The 18297-nt window shown below is 46.3% G+C and overlaps 1 protein-coding gene across 2 annotated transcripts in view; it reads right to left on the bottom strand.

Moving 5' to 3' along the window:
- Positions 1-566: 566 nt before the first annotated feature.
- kat6a (K(lysine) acetyltransferase 6A) overlaps positions 567-18297 on the bottom strand; it is a 30905-nt gene continuing 13174 nt past the window's right edge. The window contains exons 3-17 of one of the 2 annotated variants that reach the window (XM_047590993.1): positions 16993-17101; positions 15783-15898; positions 15241-15322; positions 14837-14951; positions 13731-14047; positions 12693-12805; positions 11151-11266; positions 10258-10399; positions 9415-9576; positions 9092-9185; positions 8731-8962; positions 7606-7804; positions 6800-7495; positions 6405-6663; positions 567-6317 (exon numbers count right to left, since the gene is read on the bottom strand). In XM_047590993.1, the coding sequence (XP_047446949.1) occupies positions 2917-6317; positions 6405-6663; positions 6800-7495; positions 7606-7804; positions 8731-8962; positions 9092-9185; positions 9415-9576; positions 10258-10399; positions 11151-11266; positions 12693-12805; positions 13731-14047; positions 14837-14951; positions 15241-15322; positions 15783-15898; positions 16993-17101 (6153 nt within the window). In that variant the 3' untranslated portion in view covers positions 567-2916. Of the gene's footprint in view, positions 6318-6404; positions 6667-6799; positions 7496-7605; positions 7805-8730; positions 8963-9091; positions 9186-9414; positions 9577-10257; positions 10400-11150; positions 11267-12692; positions 12806-13730; positions 14048-14836; positions 14952-15240; positions 15323-15782; positions 15899-16992; positions 17102-18297 lie in introns of both variants that reach the window. The other variant, XM_047590992.1, reaches the window with a different exon arrangement.

Below are 18297 nucleotides of genomic sequence, written 5' to 3'. Positions count from 1 at the left end.
AAAAAGACTTCTGAGAATTAAGGGTCAATTCTAATAGATCATACAGAAGAAAGTAGTCGTCATGTACTGATAGAAAAAACTAAGACCAGCTTCATGTAACATAACCATGCACTTCTCCTGAGGGTTTACTTTGTAGCTGTATAATTGGTAAAGTAGTTCTAGATTTTAACATAGCTGATACTGTACTTCAGTGGTGCAAGTGGTGATTTGTAGCTGGTTTGAGATTAAACCTTAGTTGCCCACTTTACCTGGTTGACATCCAGTCAAGATTATGAATAACAAAGTGTGGATGATTGTTTCAATATTTCTAATGTGAGTGAAAATCCAAATACAAGATACTGACTTTATACACTGCAAAAAAGGAATTTCAAGAAAGCAAAACATCCTTGAATTAAAGAAATACATCTTGTATTTTGTTTGAAGACAGAACTTTGTGCTTATTTTAGGAATTTTTGTCAAGCAAAACAAGCTTGGCAGATTTTTTTTCTTACTCATACAAGATGATTCTGTTTTTGCAGTGTACAAGTCGGCTCACTATTTGGGAAAATGTGGAAAAGGAAACAGGAATGGCTCAACATAATTTATTTTCATTTTATGTTAAAATGTACAGAGTTCTTTGAAAGTACTTGCTAAGAAAGAAAAACAAAAACAAAAACAAAAACGAATAAATGGAAATACATACAGGGACAGAGTAGAGAGTTGAGGCGGCCGAGCGCAGATCAACCTTCACTGTGTGCCCAGCTGTCACCCCCTCTCTTTATTTTGCGCTCTCTCTTAGCATACAACGCAACATGTACAATTACAAAGGATACAAAAAGGGAAGCAATATAAACAGACAGAAATATACTGAGCTCATTTTTACATGCCTCTTAAATGTAAGGAAGTAATCCTATACACACACAAGTAAAAAAAAAAAAAAAAAAAAGAAAAAGAAAAAAGAATGCCAAGTGACCTTTAGATATTTGTAGTCCTTTTGTTTAAAATAGCATTAATATACTACACAAAGATAGAAAAACTCTAGAGATGAGATGGAATGGAGAGGTTAAAGGCATCTTAAAGTCACTAAAAGTGAGTGGTAATTTTTTTAAATTTTGAATTTCTTAGTAATTATTACCCAAGAGGCGAGCTAAAAAATATGTATTGTTTTTTTTTGTTTCCTGAAACAGAAGTGAAAAAAATGACAGTACCAATATCAATGTCAGAATTTCCTTTTATATTATAGAAAAAACGTCTTCTCTACAATAAGTTTCTAAAGTCAAAAAGAGTCAGCTTGTGTCATAAAAGAAAGCTGCCCAGTCTGATAAAATTCAGAAAAGAAACAAAACAAAAATAAGGACAGAACAGAACAATACACACAAATAAAGTATGCTTGTCAGGTCTGTAAGTAAATGAAAACTCCTCTTTTGACTTTGAATACTGGTACATGGAGCGACAAGCTCAACCGTTTCACCCATGCCAGCTGAACGCCATTACCAACAGGACCACCGACACTTACTAACCTCTGACCCTGCTTTAGAAGGGAGCCTCTACACGAGGGCCAAACCATGCACTAGATCGGGCATTTAGGCACACCTTTTATAAAGGCTGACTGTCTGCTGCCATATTTCTAGCCAATGGGAGTGCAGAATTTTGCAGAAAAGGAAAACAAAAATACACTTTTAACAAAATACATACCATTCAAAAGCAGAATCCTCGACCTCTTTGGGTCACTAACACTTGAGGATGCGAGGTCAGCTATAGTTAACCCACTTTCCTTAAAGCAGATAAATGGAAACCCCACCGTTTGTTCTGCATTCCCTAAACTGCTAAAAGCCTGACATTGTACACAGTCTGTCAGTGGAGTGTGGACAAAAACAGCTGAATGTTGTACTTTCCTGTGCTAGCCACCGACTGGCGCCGGCTAGCCAGTGTGTGTTCGTGCGTGTATGTTTGTGTGCTGGATATTGGGAAGTACCAGAATATTTACATCGAAACGTTTCAGAGTGGCGGCAAACTGGAAAATAATGCTACTTGTTTCTTTTATGGATATATAATAGACAGTAACACGCTAGTCTCCTCTGTGTTGTTGCTGTGTTTTTGGTACAACACTGTCCACCCAGGAAGACAGAGACTCTGGAAACAGCTCAACAGCTCAAACACCCGAGGGCCCTGCTCCTATGCTTTTCTGGAAATGGGTGAAAAGCTGTCTGACCGAGCAGCCTCAGAGATGTTCGGGGATTTCTGAGAGAGCAAGAGGGTGTATCACCATTTCAGAATGCCACACATATAAAGACCAAAGCATATATGAGGTTGGACTGCACACAAGTATCTCAAAAAACAATCAACGAAAACGACGACAATAAAAATAAGTCAACATTATGTTTAACAAAACAAAACAGTCCGCCTACAAGGTTTCATTGTCTCTTTTTTCAAGGTAAGGCTTCCTATATCAATTAAAAGATTGTGTGCATGGTTGAATATATTCAGTAAACCACTGTTTTTTCATTCGCAGTCTGACAAGTAGAAGTGACTCCTGTATTGTCTTTCTGTGTTTTTTCTTTGTCGTTCCTGTCCTCTACTCTCCTCCTGTGCATCACGAGGAGGAGGAGACTCTTGGACCTGTAATGAACCACACTGGAGGACTGTGTAGGCCTGGACCAAAGCAGTATGGCACAGCCAAGGTTCATGTACACCAACCCCAAATCCTGCCCTATTGCTCCCATAGCTGGGAAGGGAGGCGGGGGAACAAGCCCAAATAAAAAGGGACTAAATGACAACATAGAAAAACAGGAAACCCCAAGACCCTCTCTGGCTCCAATCACCAGCGCTCACTGGTGCCCGCTGAGGCACTGGAGAGGGTGAACTGGAGTAATGGACATATTGAGTATAGCGAGCGTCAGCTCTGGCCCCATGTCTCCCTTTTCAGTTCTTGGCTGCTCATCTGCTCATGTAAGGTGACTGTTTAGGGACACTAGCATAGCTGTGATGGGAGGGGCCAGTGTACATCATGTTGCCATGGTGATTGGGCTGCATAGGCTGCTGCGGGTAACCCTGCCCGCCCATCATGCCCATCTGCATCTGCATGGGGTACTGAGCTGGCTGATTCATGTAAGCTGGATTGCTGTGATAACCACTGTTCATCATCGGTTGGGGCATTCGGTAGCCAGCGTTCAGAGGCGTCATGTTCATGGAATTGTAAGGTGCCGGCGTGGGCATGAGGTTTGGCATCATACCGCGCTGAACGGCCAAGGTGCGCGGAGTGCTCTGCATGGCCACGGCCCCCGAGCTGCGGCTGTAGAGCTGCTGCTGGTGCGGGGCCGGGGCCAGCTGCTGAGTGGCTTTGGACCGGATGGAAATGTGGCCTTTGACCGTGGCCATCTGGCCCTGTAGCCGCTGCGTGTGTGGAGGAGGTCCCAGACCAATGTTGGTAGTGGGCATGTTACATTGTAGCTGCAAGGAGCTCAGGTTCATGGAGCCAGAGCTAAGGTTTGGAGGTGGGGTCATCCCCTGAGGGAGGGGAGTGTGCGGTGAAGGGGCCAGCCCAGGGTTGGAGAGAGAAACACTGGTGGCGTAGGAGGTAACAGAGGGGGAGTGAGAGTAGGGCATGGCATGAGGGTCCATGATGGTGTTGGTGAGCTGCTGTAGTTTGGCCAAGCTGAACGTTGCTGTGGGCTGGGGGTAGCCCCCGGTGCCAAAGTCCTGACCCATGCGCTCATACAAGGTGCGACCCCCTCCTCCGCCTCCGCTCTCGGGTATTTCCATGATCATGGGCGTGGAGGCGAAGCCGTTGCCCATGCTGCACTGAGACAGGGCTTGCTGCGGTGGTGGTGGTGGCGGCGCCGAGGGTGGAGGTTGAGGGTTGGGGGCTTGTTGCTGCTGTTGCTGAGGGGGCTGCTGAGGAACCTTTTTTTGGGGCTGCTGCTGCTGCTGCTGCTGCTGCTGCTGTTGTTGTTGTTGTTGTTGTTGTTGTTGCTGCTGCTGGTTGGTGCTGGGAGGCCTTTCGATAACACCGCAGCTTTGAGGAGACTTAATGCCACAGCTGGGCGTGTTGGACGGTGGTGGGGGTGGTGGCGGCTGGGGCACAGCGCTGCCTACATTACTGGCACCTGGCCCGCTGTTGGGTCCCGGTCCTGTTTGCTGGATGAGGCTGCAGCTGCCCATTGCTAGCTGAGATCCTCCATTACCCGTGGAAGATGTGAGGCTGGGGGCTGGCACGAAGGAGCAGCTGTTGGACTGGGAGGAGGAAGATGGTGTGGCGGAACTGGAAGAAGAAGACACTGACGACGAAGATGCCGTGGAAGCTCCAGCTACTACAGCAGCCGACATTCCCCCTCCGTTGCCCCCATTCCCCGTTCCGTTGCCCCCTCCGCCCATCGTGGAGTCATAGCTGCTGGGGTTGTCATAGTTCTCTGTAGTGCTTTCTATGCTGCCCAGGTCACTGAAGCCGCTGTCCACCACCTGCTGCGAGTGGTCCGACACAGATGGCACGTCCATCATTGGTGACGTCTCCATGTTCTGCTGGGAGGGGGCAGACAGAGAACTAGGATGCTCTGGTGTGATCTGGGTGTAGCCCCCTCCAGCACCTCCATTGCTGCTCCCTGCTCCGGTGGGGCCAGGTGTTCCACCCCTCTGCCCCGCCGGTGTGTCCACGATGCCTGAGGGCAGCCCTGGACTATTCACAGAGCGCACAGACTGACTTGGCAGGGGAGGCACTGGAGGATTAGGGAGGGGGCTGCTGTGTTGGGAAGGCCCACACTCCTCCACTAAGGCCATAGCCTCCTCTTCAGCCTCTCCCGTGTGGCTGTAACTCTGCAGGGTCCGGCAGGCAGCTAGGGTCTCCTCACAGTCCTGGTAAGCCCCGTGGTGCGGCTGGGGTTCGGTCTCTTCATCCTGGGCTTCCCCCTGTGTCAAGGACTGAACGGCCTGCATGGTCTCCAGGTCCAGCTCGTTGGAGTGGTGATGGGGGTGATGAGGGTGGTGGCCCAGCTCCTCTTTGAAGTCAGAATGCTGGTGAGGGTGGGAGTGTTGATGTGTGTGTTGGGTGTCTATCAACAGCGTGACGTCTTTGTCTTCAGGGTGCAGAGGCTGGAGCTCCATGGGCTCCGAAGGAACAGACATGGCCGTTACCGTTTCCACTGCAGCGGCTGCAGCAGCAGATTCCTCCTGCTCTCTGCGCCGCCTCTCCTCCTGCTGAGGGTCGGCTGAAGAGGGCTGACACTTGGGATCTTGCACGTCCTCCTCAGCCTCCTCCTCCTCCTCTTCGTCCTCCTCCTGCTTGCTGACATATTCCCGGGCCACGCTGTTCTCCATGTCTAAAAAAGCCTCTCCACCTTGGGGTTCTTCTTTAACTGGAGGAGAGTTTGCGCGGGAGGCAGGCTCCTCCTCCTCGTCTTCCTCATCATCTTCATCTTCTGAGTCCTGACCTTTTCGCTTCTTACTGTTGTTGGTCTTGTCCTCTAAGTGTCCGTCGCCTTCATCGTCAGCATCGTGGTCTTCATTGCGCCTGCTTCCTGGACCTGGTGTGATTGCTGCTCGCCTGTTGATACTTCCACCGCCACTGGCCAAGCTGACACTTTCTTCTTCTTCCCTCTCTTCATCATCGTCATCTTCTTCCCTATCAGCCATTTCTGTGTCCTGAGGCCGGGACTGTGGGGCCCGGGGCCCTGAGGTGGAAGAGGAGGAAGAAGGCGAAAGCAGGGGACGGGATGGTGGGCGACTGGGTTTGTCTTCTTCCCAGGTTCTTTCCGTCTCCTCGTCCTCATCCTCTTCTTCTTCCGGCTCAGAGGTGGGAGGTGGTTTCGGGGCAGGCTGTGGCGGCTGGAGGAGGGAGCGGTTCTTAGGTGGTCTCCCTCGCCTTTTGGGCACTTTCGTCTCAACAGGCTTGGGGAGGTAGTCATCTTCTTCATCAGAGTCTTTCTGTTTGTTGTCTCTGTCAGTGTTGGTTCTGCAGACGCGTTTGCTGTTACGGTCGTCTGTCTGGAGAAGTTGAGGATCTTTGTCCAGCTGCCGGTCCAACAGTCTTTGTCTTTCTTGCTCCTGCCGCTCTGCCTCTTCCTGGGCACGCTGCAGGTACCAGCTTCGGGGCTTGCGACCAGGTTTCATCTTGATTTTGGCGGGTTGAGGGTCCCCACTTTGGACCTGACCGTCTGTAGCCGCCCGCTGGTTGGGCCCACCGCTAGGTGGTTTCCCAGGTCCTCGTTTCTTCCAGTGCAGTGGTTTGCGGCTCTTTCCCTTAGGCCAGCCTTTCTTCTTCTTGACTGGGACCTCCGGGTTGGCCACTGAGGTCTCTGATGGAGCTGATGGCAGAGCTGCTGCTGACTTCAGTACAGGTGTTAGCTCTGGAAAGGTAGGAACATATGCCAGGGTTAGCTACAACTGCATAATCACAACACGGCATGTTTGACATCAAAACGTTGCCTGCTCACCATCTTCCTCTGAATCTGTGAGGTTGGAGTGCCGGCCCCTCTTGGGTGCTAGGTCAGACAACCTCATCGCAGATCGGGCTGGAGGGTAGCGGCGCAGTGGGTGGCCCAGGGGTGTCTCCTCCTCCAGCCTGGGCATAGGCCTCTCGGAATCTGAGTCTACAAAAGGCTCATCCAACACCTCCGTGGTCTCAGAAATCGTCTCTGTCACCACGCTGCTGTGAGGGTGGCTGCGCTGGCGAAAGCGGCGCTTCCTCGCGGGCTTCTGGGTAGAAACAGATCAGGTTATTAGGTGTGCTATTGAACATAAACATAAAATACCAACTATGGACTTGAATGAGTTTAAGACAACAGACATGTTTTATGATCTGCAAATGTGAATACTGTAAAGTTCTAACCTTGCATTTGAGCCCCATGGCTGGTTTCGTGAGGATAGGTGGGGAGCACGCCCTCCTCTCTTCATCTTCTTCATCGTCGTCCTCCTCCTCTTCTTCACTGCTTTCACTGAAGCAGCTCTTCCTAACAGGTGAAGGATCATTCAACCTGGACATAACGGGAAGCTGTGTCAGCCCCTCTGCAGGTCCTTCTGGCAATCTGGGCTTAGGGCCTCTCTTTTTCCTTGGGGGTCGCCCTCTTCGCGTGGGGGTTATGGAGGGGTGCCTGGCCATGTCCAGAGAGTGAAAGGCTGTGGAGTCTGCTTTTCTGTCCAGGGAGAAAAGAGAGGGTGGGCTGCAAGTAGAGCCTGTGTTTTTTCCTCCCTGTGTTCTCTCCTCATCCTCATCGTCCTCATCCTGCACTGGGCGAATCTTAGGTGGCCGTCCAACTCGGGTGTTGTCCTTCACTTTACCCCATGGCCAGTTTTTGGGTGGGCGTCCACGAGGCCTGCGTTCTCCGTTTGTTGGGGGAGGGGGTCGCTGTGGTTCGGGAACAGCAGGTGGACAACGGACGGGAGGGGAAGTTGGAGAACTGTGGCTAATGGGAAACCCCAGGAAATTCTTCCTTTCCTCTTCCTCTTCTTCTTCTTCCTCCTCTTCCCTCATTTTTGCTTGCCGCATGTGCCAAGACATCGATGTGACCTTATGACTTGGTTTGATCTATTAAGATGATGCACAAAGAACATAATTAATAAATGATCAATACGAATGAAACAGCAACTATAAATTTGTTGTCTCATATGCAGTAAACAGAAATTCTGCTTATTTACCTCCTTGCGGTTGTCCTCCACGGGGTCTTCCTCCTCCTCATCATCGTCATCATCTCCTTCTGCGTCAGAGACCACGGTGTTGGTTACGATGACGGGAGTCCAGCGAAGACACTCGGGGTCAACGTCCAGCTGCCGTGGGCGGGCCTTGAGCCGAGCCATGTGGTTAGTTACCAGCTTCTCCCTTCGCACCAGGACCAGTCTGTGCAAGTGAAGATACACAGGATGAATACAGCTGTGTGTGTCAGTACATGTTTGCGTACATACTTATGGTTTGATGGGAACTTGTGACTGGAATGATTGAAACAAATGTTCCACAGAGTCCCCAAACAGTAGGAGTCAGCAGTTTTTTCTGGTGCTATATCAGCTTGAGTGTTCACGTCTTTATGACATATATATATATAGTTTTATTATTATTAGGTCAGTACAGTCACAGTTGTAAATTGAAACAGTCCCAATTTCACTGCTGTCCATGTTTTTCATTCCTGCAGTCTTTCTTAAAGAAGAAATCGTTGGTATTGTTTGAACTGTATGCTGATGCAGCACTGCAAATGTTACCCCACTGTGGGATAAATAGATGGAAAAGGATTATTTTATTTCATACAAGTGGTCACCTCAACTTATTTTTGCTGCTTAGGCTAAGATCCTTCAAGAGTGAGGATTAGTAGAACACTAGCATCCAAGTATTTTGGGGGGACTCAAATTGGAGAAAAATGATGGTAACAAATCTTTGTTTACAAGCAAGATGTAATTTGTAAATCTGTTTCACTTAGCCTTAAATGATTTACTGCAGGGATGTCAAACATATGGTCTGTTGGCCAAAACCGGTCCCTCGCATGTTCCAAGTCAGTGAATGTGTAAAACTGAGATGCAGAACTAAACACTAGATGGGAGCAATGCACTGCAAATGCACCTAATTTGAAGAAATGTCTGATCGCATAAACATGTTTTGCAAAAGGAAAGTCCATTAAATGCGCACTAAAACTGGAGTTGATGTTATTTTTAGGTTAATATGCTATTATGTTACTGTTTATATCACAATTTCCCTGTTACACTAAGCAATCTGAGAGGCCTTCCAACTATATGGGATGACAGAATGAAGAACTGAAGAAGAGCCCTGTCTCTAACCTGTCTCCTCTCTGCTCCAGCATGTTGAGACTGTGCAGGGTGGCGGTGATGTCCTGTGGGCAGATCCCTGTCAGTTTGCTAAGTTGTCGTATAGTGATCTGCCGGTCGCGGACCTCATGGAGACACTCGAGCACCACGCTTCGCCAGTAGGCCATGTAGGACAGCCTACCCAGGTCAGACAGAGGCTTCTCTGGAGATCCTGGTTGACCCTCTCTCTTTGACAGTAAGTAGCCTGTAGCAAGGGGGAAACAAAGGACACAGACATCATGAGCTAAACTGTCTACCAGAAGGGGAAGGTTTCAATAAACCCATTTCCTTGTGATTGGTGTTACTGCTCTTTATTTAAGGCAGACATCCTTACTGAAGTCGATGAGAAAACGTCCGTAGCCCTTGCGCTGGTACTGTGGAAGAATCATGATGCATGATACGTTGTATTTCTGTTGACAGTGCTTCTCCTGAAAACACACAGAAATATTAAACCGTTAAAAGAATATTAAAAAAAAAAAAATCACTTACAAAGGCCTGTGAGTGCGTACAGCAGGGTGTTTATGATGCTGCTGTATCTGCTCACTAACTGCTGAGGTGGTATGTTAATGGGAAAATCTCCAAGTGTCAACTCTAAAGACGGACGAACAAGACACCTCTCGTTGAGGCAGTGGCCAAGAAGGAAAGAACTTCTATTACCTTGGAAAAGTAGCCGACGAGGTGGCAGCCCTTGCTGTCGTTTTGGGTCAGGACGTAGAAAAGGAAGGGCTCCACATCATAGTAGAGGGTCTTATGGTCCAGGAATAGTTTGGCCAGTAGACACAGATTCTGACAGTAGATTGTGCTCACATTCCCATCAACCTGTTGTAGCGAACAAAACACAAACATTGACAGAAAGTTATTTAAATGGTTACTGCACAGTCCATGAAACACTACAGTCTCCAGAATTATAGCTTTGTGCTGCTGGTTGGGAACTGAAGTGAAGGTGAATGGACTACAAGTTAGTGCGAGGTTATAGTCCCTGCCACGTCTCTGGAGACCTTGATAGATGGAGGGTGGAGGAAAGAAACAATGAGCGGTAAAGAGAAGGAGGAAGGTTGAGGTTGGCGGTGCGCCAGGTATCAGTGCTCAACTCAGAGCGAGGACAGACTGCAGAGCAGAGGCTGCAGCGGTGATGGCTTGTAAACAATACACTGGGCTACAAGACCAAGAAGCTCAACTGCTAATTGAGAATTATTAATCCATTATTATCCATCTAATAAAAACTATTTATTTGGTATTATGAACAGAACTGACTGATTAAAGGTGGTGGAAGTATTATTGTGTACCATGCATATTCCTCTTTGAACAATCACGACGGCAATTTGAGAGTGTTGATAAATGTGGATAACACATTTGTAGGAATGCGCATCTTTAAGGAGGATTGTTGGTCTGTTAAGTGAGTACAGTGGATAACGGTGTGTATTACTTGTGTGATGTGAATGAGACACAATAATAGATAATTAATTATCACCAGGCCAGTTTTTCCGACCACTGCCTCACCTCAAACACAGAGACGTCGTCCTTCCTGTAGATCTCATTGGCGGGAGGGTGAAACCAGCAGCACTTCTTCATGTGCTGGTAGAGGATGCTGCGACTCTTCATGTAGCGTAGGCAAAACTCACACAGGTAGAGCTTCGGTAGTCTGGAATGGGAACGCAATGAAAGAGGGAACACACTCCATACACTGAGAAATAATATTCACGTTTTTGACCTTATTCCAAAAAAGATAACGTGTCTACAAAAATGTTTTCACGGTTAATGAAAGTTGTTATTCCGCTGAGGCTGTTGTGTACAGCTCGTCTATGAGTAGGCGCTTCTCCGTCCAACGGGGAATGTGGGCCTGTCTTTTCAGTATGAACCTCAAACAGGCAAATGCCATATTTTGAAATCTGCAGTATAAAAAAAATAACTGGCATAGCCCACATTTCCTAATGTTTTTACATTAGGGTCTACTTTTAAATATCCAGATGGAATGTGTTGTTTACATGACCTGTTCCAAATTCAGATGTCCCCTGTTTTTTTGTTTTGTTTTGTTTTTAAAGCCGAAATGACTGTATGTAAGAGACAATGATTCAGATTTATTAATGCAATGCTATTCACAGCTCTGGTATTGAAAGGTGCCAATAATTCTGCAGAGCCTGAGACATACATGGAAGCAACAGTATCTGAACAGCTTCAGGATCAATATTCATAGTCTTGTTTTGAAAGCCTCAGTAAATGTTACGTTTTTCGATCCATCAGTAACAGAATAACTGAATATCACTTAGCTTTCTAAATGAGGCGGTAATGCAGTCTTATTATAACTGAGCTCTATTATGACGGTGGTAATTTGTACTATAAATATAAACTAAATACACTATATAGTTGTGCTTCGTTATAATGTGTTGGCTCACCTGCTGTACTCCTGCGGGTAGGGAGATGAATACCATGTCTGGATTTCAAATTTGCCAAATTCGATAACAGACGGGCAGCGCATCTGAGGGTCTGGTGGACCCGTCACCCCCACTTTCTGTTGGGGAGAATAACAAAAACAAAGAAAAAAAAGAGAAGCAGAGATGTGTTAAATCAGATCCAGGTGTACAACAGAAAGGATTATGAGTTATGAGGCAGGTAGATTTCACGCTGGAGAGATCACTGCCCTACGATCTCAGATGCTGGTGAGTCAGGTACCTGGAAGAGCACTGAATGTCCATGTGCGTGCGCACGCACGCACGCACGCACGCACGCACGCACGCACGCACGCACGCACGCACACGCACGCACACGCACACACACACACACACACACACACACACACACACACACACACACACACACACACACACAGTAGCAATGGGAACTGAACAAAGGCAACAAATTGTCATCAGCTCCGCGCATTATTCGGGACCTTTTAATGGATGTGTGATAATGCACTGCCTCAGAATCTTTACAGACCAGTCTGAATATCTCTCCCTCCCATTTATGACCTACCATCATGCACTCCTCTGCTACTCAGCCTAGATAATCACATTGACCCTTTTTACAGTTCATTAACTCTTATTACCCTGGCAGCATTAAACACTTAAATACTAGCATGGATATTCCAGTCAGGATCTAGGATAGTGTTTTAATATGGCTCCCATGACGCTGGCCAAACCTCCACACACAGTTATGTGAAGAAAAGTGGCATTAACAAGGCTAATTTATGTTTCCCCTCTGAAACTACTGGCTAACCTATCAGGACACCGTCATTACAGCCGCCCTGCTCAATGTTAACCCCATCAAACACAAGCTAACACAAGAATGAGCATGAGCTAACACTAATGTTATGTGGTTAACTGCCAGAGGGCCCGTACACTCCTGGTTATGTTTATACTAACTAGCTCTGCCTTTCCAATCGTGGAGGAGGATTTTCCATCAGTCATAAGCAGAATGTAATAAAGTTGTTGTACTACAATCACCTTTTGCTGTTTGCACCTACTGGTCATTTAAAAAGCAAACCTTCTCCCTGTAATCTTCATTTATCATCTTGCTCTGGCCCATGTGTGCTACATCTATGGTAATGGATGATTTTAATATCCATGCTGAATCTGGCAGCTGTTCTGTGCCAAATGAATTTCTTTTCCGCGCTGAAACTCGATGGTCTCTCACAGCTCATTGACTTTTCCACCCACTAACGTGCCTGCATCCTACAGACCTCATCTGAGCCAGCGATTTCATCTCTTACAATCTGCCAGCTGTTGACTCTGCTCTTTCTCATCCTGACTGAAACTGAGGTCCTCTGCATACCACATACAATAACTTTAGACTGGCAGCCTCGGTCTCAGTCCTCTCTCAGGTTCCCGTGCTGATACTGGCTCACTTAAATCTTTCGCTCTCATTCAGCTTCTTCGCATCTCTGCCCATTCCTCAACTCTCAGAAGACCTTTAGTGTCTTGGTCCCTCGGTCTTTGTACCTGTAGTGCCAGCTCCTGGATGTGTCTGAACAGCTCAATGTCTTTTTCTGTCAGGTTCTCGTGGCCTGGAAGTTTGTCGTCTTCATCGCGCCAGTCACTGCCCTCCTGATTGTCTGGGGATTCAAAAACAGAGTTGGGATTAATGTGCCAGGGAGAGGCTTGATAGTCAGATGCTAAGATGTCTGCAGGTGGATGTTTACAAAAGTGTAAAAGGCAGACGGAGGCTGCTACACATTGTTAAAACATTTCATAAAATAAGAACTTTCTGAAGCTCTTTATTACAGGCTAATGAGGTTAAAGACCAGATGCACATACACCGATCAGCCACAACATTGAAGCAACAGAAAGATGAAGTGAATGATAATGACCATAGTGTTAAAACGCAATGTTCTGGATTTGGGGCCCAATCGAGAGAGACCCCAACCAGTAATCCAGATCTGCAGTCTTTAGAGTTAGCACAAGACTTACAGAATATTAGGCAGGCACTTTTTAATGTTAAGGCTGACTGAAGTGAAGTGAGCTGGAAATTCATTGAAGGGGTTGAATTAATAAACACAGGCTTGAGTCAGCGTTTCCTCTGCGTTTCCCTTTCTACTTGAGAATGAACTAATAACAGTTATTCCACCTCTGTCTCTGAAACTAAAGTATTCTTCTTTGTGTGTCTTGGGCTGTGTTACTCTGTGTACTTTCAGGCTCTGAAAATTCAGTAAATATAGAACTGCAGGTGCCCACTTCAATTTACAAAGTAATTTATTTTATCTCCACGTTGAAATAAACAAATCAAGTCCACGCCATTTTTAGCTTTCTTGCCCTACAACTTCCAAATAAGTATCATCAGGACTGATTCATTTTTTCACATTCACAAAGACGCCTGAAGCACAGCGGATGCAACACAATACCAGATGGCACTGCAGCAGCGAGTCTGTTAGAAAAGAATCTTAGCTGACAACCTCTGAATCAATCCCAGAGCTCCGTATGAGTTCAAATAGACCAACTAACGATCAGCGGTGGCATGAGGAGAAAACTGTCCATCCTTACCACCCCTGTCATCTCCTTCTCCTTTGCGACTGGATTTCTTTCGTATGCGGCATTGCTGCGAGTAGTCCACCACCTCCTGCCGTGCCTTACGGCCCTCGGGCGACGGCGTGAAGAACTTTGTGAGGGCGTCGATGAGACCCTTGGTCTTATTGTTGAAGCGCAGGCTGCTGTGAGACAGGTCGTCGTCATCTCGCATCGAAAACAGCAGCCTGTCGTCACCAGGGTAACCCTCGCAGGAGGAGCTGGAGGATGAGTGTGCTGAAGCTGAGCGCTTCCGTCGACCGCGCCCTCCCAGCTTCTTGAAGGGCCGCCCTGGCCTGCAGAGGAAGTCAGATTGTGGTCGAGATACTGTCATTATCAACCATGAACTCATTCTGCGGCACAGGAATGGCAACACACAAAGGGTTCCAAAACCAGATGGGAGTTTGTTTTCCTCCACAGATCAACAGAAACTATTTGTGCCATTCTTTTCAAAAATAGTTTTACTTTTTTTTTTTTTTTTTTTTTTTTAAACTTGTGCAACTGAATCCAACCGATTCCTTTAAACAGGGATTTGGTTTGATTTAATGCAGCATTGATTAATTTCAGTTCAAGTTTGCCTAGTTAAAAGAGAATTTACAAAACTAAAACTGCCATATTTTTACCTCTCAGCACATCATGAATGAGGATTTACTTTTTTCCTGCTCTTCTGTCATTTTTATTTTTAAAAATGCTGCCACACGTGAGCTTTCAGGCCGGCTGCTGCTCTCAGAGATGTGGAATAATCTCACTGTGCAGCTTGCGAGACTAGTCATGAACGTCGGCCTTGCAAGACTGCACAAGAGGATGCACCAAACAGTCTAATTTAGAACTTTCAAATTATGACAGTAAAAGAATTGGAATATATATGTATTTATGTATTTTTTAACCCAGTCCTATGCACAGCTTTATGTACCTACACGACAAAAACAATGATCTTTTCAAATAAATGACAATAAAGAAAATGCTGCAAGCTTAATGTGAGCAGGAGGCGTCATAGCTTCTAGGTTGTGTGGACTGTGGTTTTTCTGCGGATCTCCACCATCCTGAACCTCCAGAGTCTGCCTTTAGTTGATGAAGCTGTGTACCTGTTCTTGGGCCGTCCCAGCGGAGCGTTGTAGCGTCTTTTGATTTGTGCTGCCTTTTCGTGTAAGAGCTTCTTTCCCTTTTTCCTGGGTTGGCAGATTTGACAAATCCACATGCCTGCGAGAGAAAGAGGAAAGGAAAAGCATTTATTTACACACACACCGAAGTGGATAAGACAAGACAGGTGCCGATAGAGACATGCACAAGCACTTAATGGTGAATCATTAATGGAGTTGGCAACACATCGGGAAATTATTTAATCTTTATTATTATTTAATCATTCACTGCCACTAACAACAGAATAGTAACACGTGAGCTTTGTGTACACTTTCAGAGGCAGCATGGACACAAGTTGAAGTCATACAATGAAAGGTTGTTAGTTACTGGACAAATCCTACTTGTTTACCTTTTGGCATCCGCGTGAGGGGAGGATCGCAACACTCCATGTGAAAGCCCCGGTCACAGGAGTCACAGAACAACATGTTGTCCTGCACAGACAAACACACGTACTGATGAATATTAACAGCTTTCGGCTTCAGACCACGTCGTGTCGCTGTATTTGCTTAACATATGTTAACGGTGGAACAAAATATGAGCCAAAATGAAATTTCACAAAGTCAGCATGATCCGGGTCCATTAAGACAAAAATGATCTACTTCTTTATTTTCGTTGAATAGTAAATTTAAGAGAGCTTCCTCATTTTCATGTTTTACTACTATGCCAGTTCCGTGCGTATTTACAGCGTTGTGGATTCTGTCTCGCTGTTGAAGTTGCAACGATACTCCTCACTTGACAGAAAAAGAGCGCAACCACCAGGCTGACTAAAATAGCTCAAACCCAGGGTCACTGATACGTCTATCAGCGTCTCTATCTGGCACTTATGCAGAGAAGTGAGCGTTCGGAGATACTGTCTGGCTGCCAGTCCGCCATGCTCCTTTATCCACTCACCGCATTCTTTCCTTGATCTTGACAGCTGCTGCAAGTCTTGCATTCGATGCACTGCCACCACAGTGCTTTGACTCGCGCTGTGAGCTCTGGGGAGAACTTGAGACAGGACGGGTGGCCTGCAGGTAGACAGACACGCATACACAAACAACGTCACACACTTTTTTTTTTTCCCGTTGCTGCCGCTGACTGACAGCCGTGACCCACTTGCATCATTGTAGGAAAGGAAAGAAGCTCCTTTTGGAATTGCGAGCCCTTACTGAATCAAACCTGGCTGCAAAGAGAGTGTTAAAACATAAATGACAATCTGTCAGAGATGTGCTTTTGCAATGTTTGAGGAGTGGCAAACAAGACGGCCTTGTCTGGGACAGAAATCTACTGAGGGAAGAAGAGGAGCACCATCTCTCTTCTGCTTTCAATAAGCACTGTCAACACTGTATCCCGATAAAACAAGGCTTCATGCTGAAATAATTATATTGCATATTTTCAGAAAATATAGACCAGTAGTAGTAAAACTTGTTAGATTCAGCTAAGAATGGCATCCTAGGACTGAAACAGGGGAGATAAATAACCAAAATAACACAACGAAACGACCATAAAGATGAAGACATTTTCAAACACAAGGTTATGAATATTTTAACCATTTGGGATACACAAATGTTGGCAGCTGCGATGCAGAAAGAAGTTCAAGTGGCAGTTAGATGCAAAAGCTAAAAGAAGTCATCTATGAGCGAGCACTTAAATGAAGTTGTAAATTTAGCTGAAATGAGCTGGAAATTCTGTGCGAGTTGAAGCGCAGAGTTGCGAGCAGTAAGCGATGGCTGAAGGCTGATGGATCAGCTGAACAGAGACGTAAGTCGATGTGTAAAGACTGAAAGCAGCTAAATCTGTAGACATGTGCGCAGTCCAAGTGTCGGTTGAAGTGTAACAGACAGAGCACCAGAGATAGTTAAAGTGAGTGCAGTGTAAAGGGCTGAGGGAACAGCTTCCTAAAACTCCACAGTCTGTTGACAGCTCCAAGTTATAAATATATGCTCCAACGTTTTTTCCGGGGGGGATTGGAGCTGCATTTGGAAATTTTAAAGAATAACAGAAATATTTATGTACATTTTAACTAAAAAAAAAAAAAAGTGGAACCAGGTCACAGACGGTACCGGGGCCCGGGATGGTTTCAAAGAAGCTCAGCTCTTAATGGTCACAAAGCAGCACTCACCACTATTGCCACAGTCGGCGCAGGAGATGAGCTCCTCTGGTTTCTTATCGCGATTCTGCTCCTTAGTCCCCAAACAGAAGCTGCAGATGGGGATGGGCTCCGCCACCGGCTGGCAGAGGGACACACCAGAAGGGAAGCGGTGCCACAGGACAGAGGAGAGAAAGTTGAGACTGTCAGTCAACTGAACGGCTTCATTGTACAAATGAAAAACAACACAGTGGTCTTGTGTGTCCCGTCTCACTGAATGACTGTTGCTGTGTGTATTAACCAGCTAGCGGAGGACTGAACATTACAATGACACCACAGAGCACGTGGATCTGTGAACACAGAGTTTAGGATAATGAAGAGGCTGAGAGTTACTGTGATGGGAGCGCTTGTATAATTCATGTAGCGCGTCACGTTAGAGGCTGCCACCGTGTGTCAACGTCTCTGCCGACTCCTGGGTTGTTTCATCAAAAGTTGCTACTCAGGTTTCTTTGATTGTCCTGGCTGAGTTTAGTTCCGCTGCAACATGCCCCATTTTCACAATTGCTTCCGAACCATGACATCAGATATTCAGTTGCGGGGCTGAATAAATCTTTAAGCGAGTCCGCCCAAACACGGCAGGTGTGTACACACACCAGACTTAAAACAAACACAACATCTCACATGCACACGAGGACAAACCTAAACCTGGTTCGTTTCCAGAGGAACAGAAAGCAGGAGGAAAGTTGTTGGATATCAAGACCAGACGTGCGTCTGTGTGCAGCCACGTTGAAAAATCACACCCCTTGAACTGCAGGTGCACTTTACACAAACACAAGAGAGGAGGGGGCACCGGGTGAGTCTCCTCCACAGTTTCTGGAGCCTGGGAGCCCTGAGGGGAAGTGGTGGCTTAGTTCTACCTCAGAGTTCACCACAAGCCATTTTCAGCAACATATTCTGTTTTCTACTGAGCAGTGAGCAAGAAAATAATTCAGATCTGAATTAGTGTCGCAGTTTAGCAGTAACGATTGCCTTTAGTTAGAGCAAAGATAAATATCCTGAATACAGATGGATGCAGCGTTAATGACAGGAGAGAAAAACTGTTGTTGACCGTGTCCAATGAAGATCATCTCATGTATACGTACTTGCCGAAACATTAGGTACACTAGTAAACACAGATGCCTTCTAATGGAACAGTCCTGCACTGAATGTTAGGTACATGAAGGTTATGGTATTCAGCATCTGCTTCAAATAACAGAGATGTCAAGTGAAGTGTGTTTTTATTTTTGAGGCTGTGGCTTGTAGTATCTACAGTGTTGTACACACACCACACACTTGATT

Source organism: Mugil cephalus, chromosome 8 (assembly GCF_022458985.1).
Source record: "Mugil cephalus isolate CIBA_MC_2020 chromosome 8, CIBA_Mcephalus_1.1, whole genome shotgun sequence".
Classification (NCBI taxonomy): Eukaryota; Metazoa; Chordata; class Actinopteri; order Mugiliformes; family Mugilidae; genus Mugil; species Mugil cephalus.
This window is presented reverse-complemented; position numbering and strand designations above follow the sequence as displayed.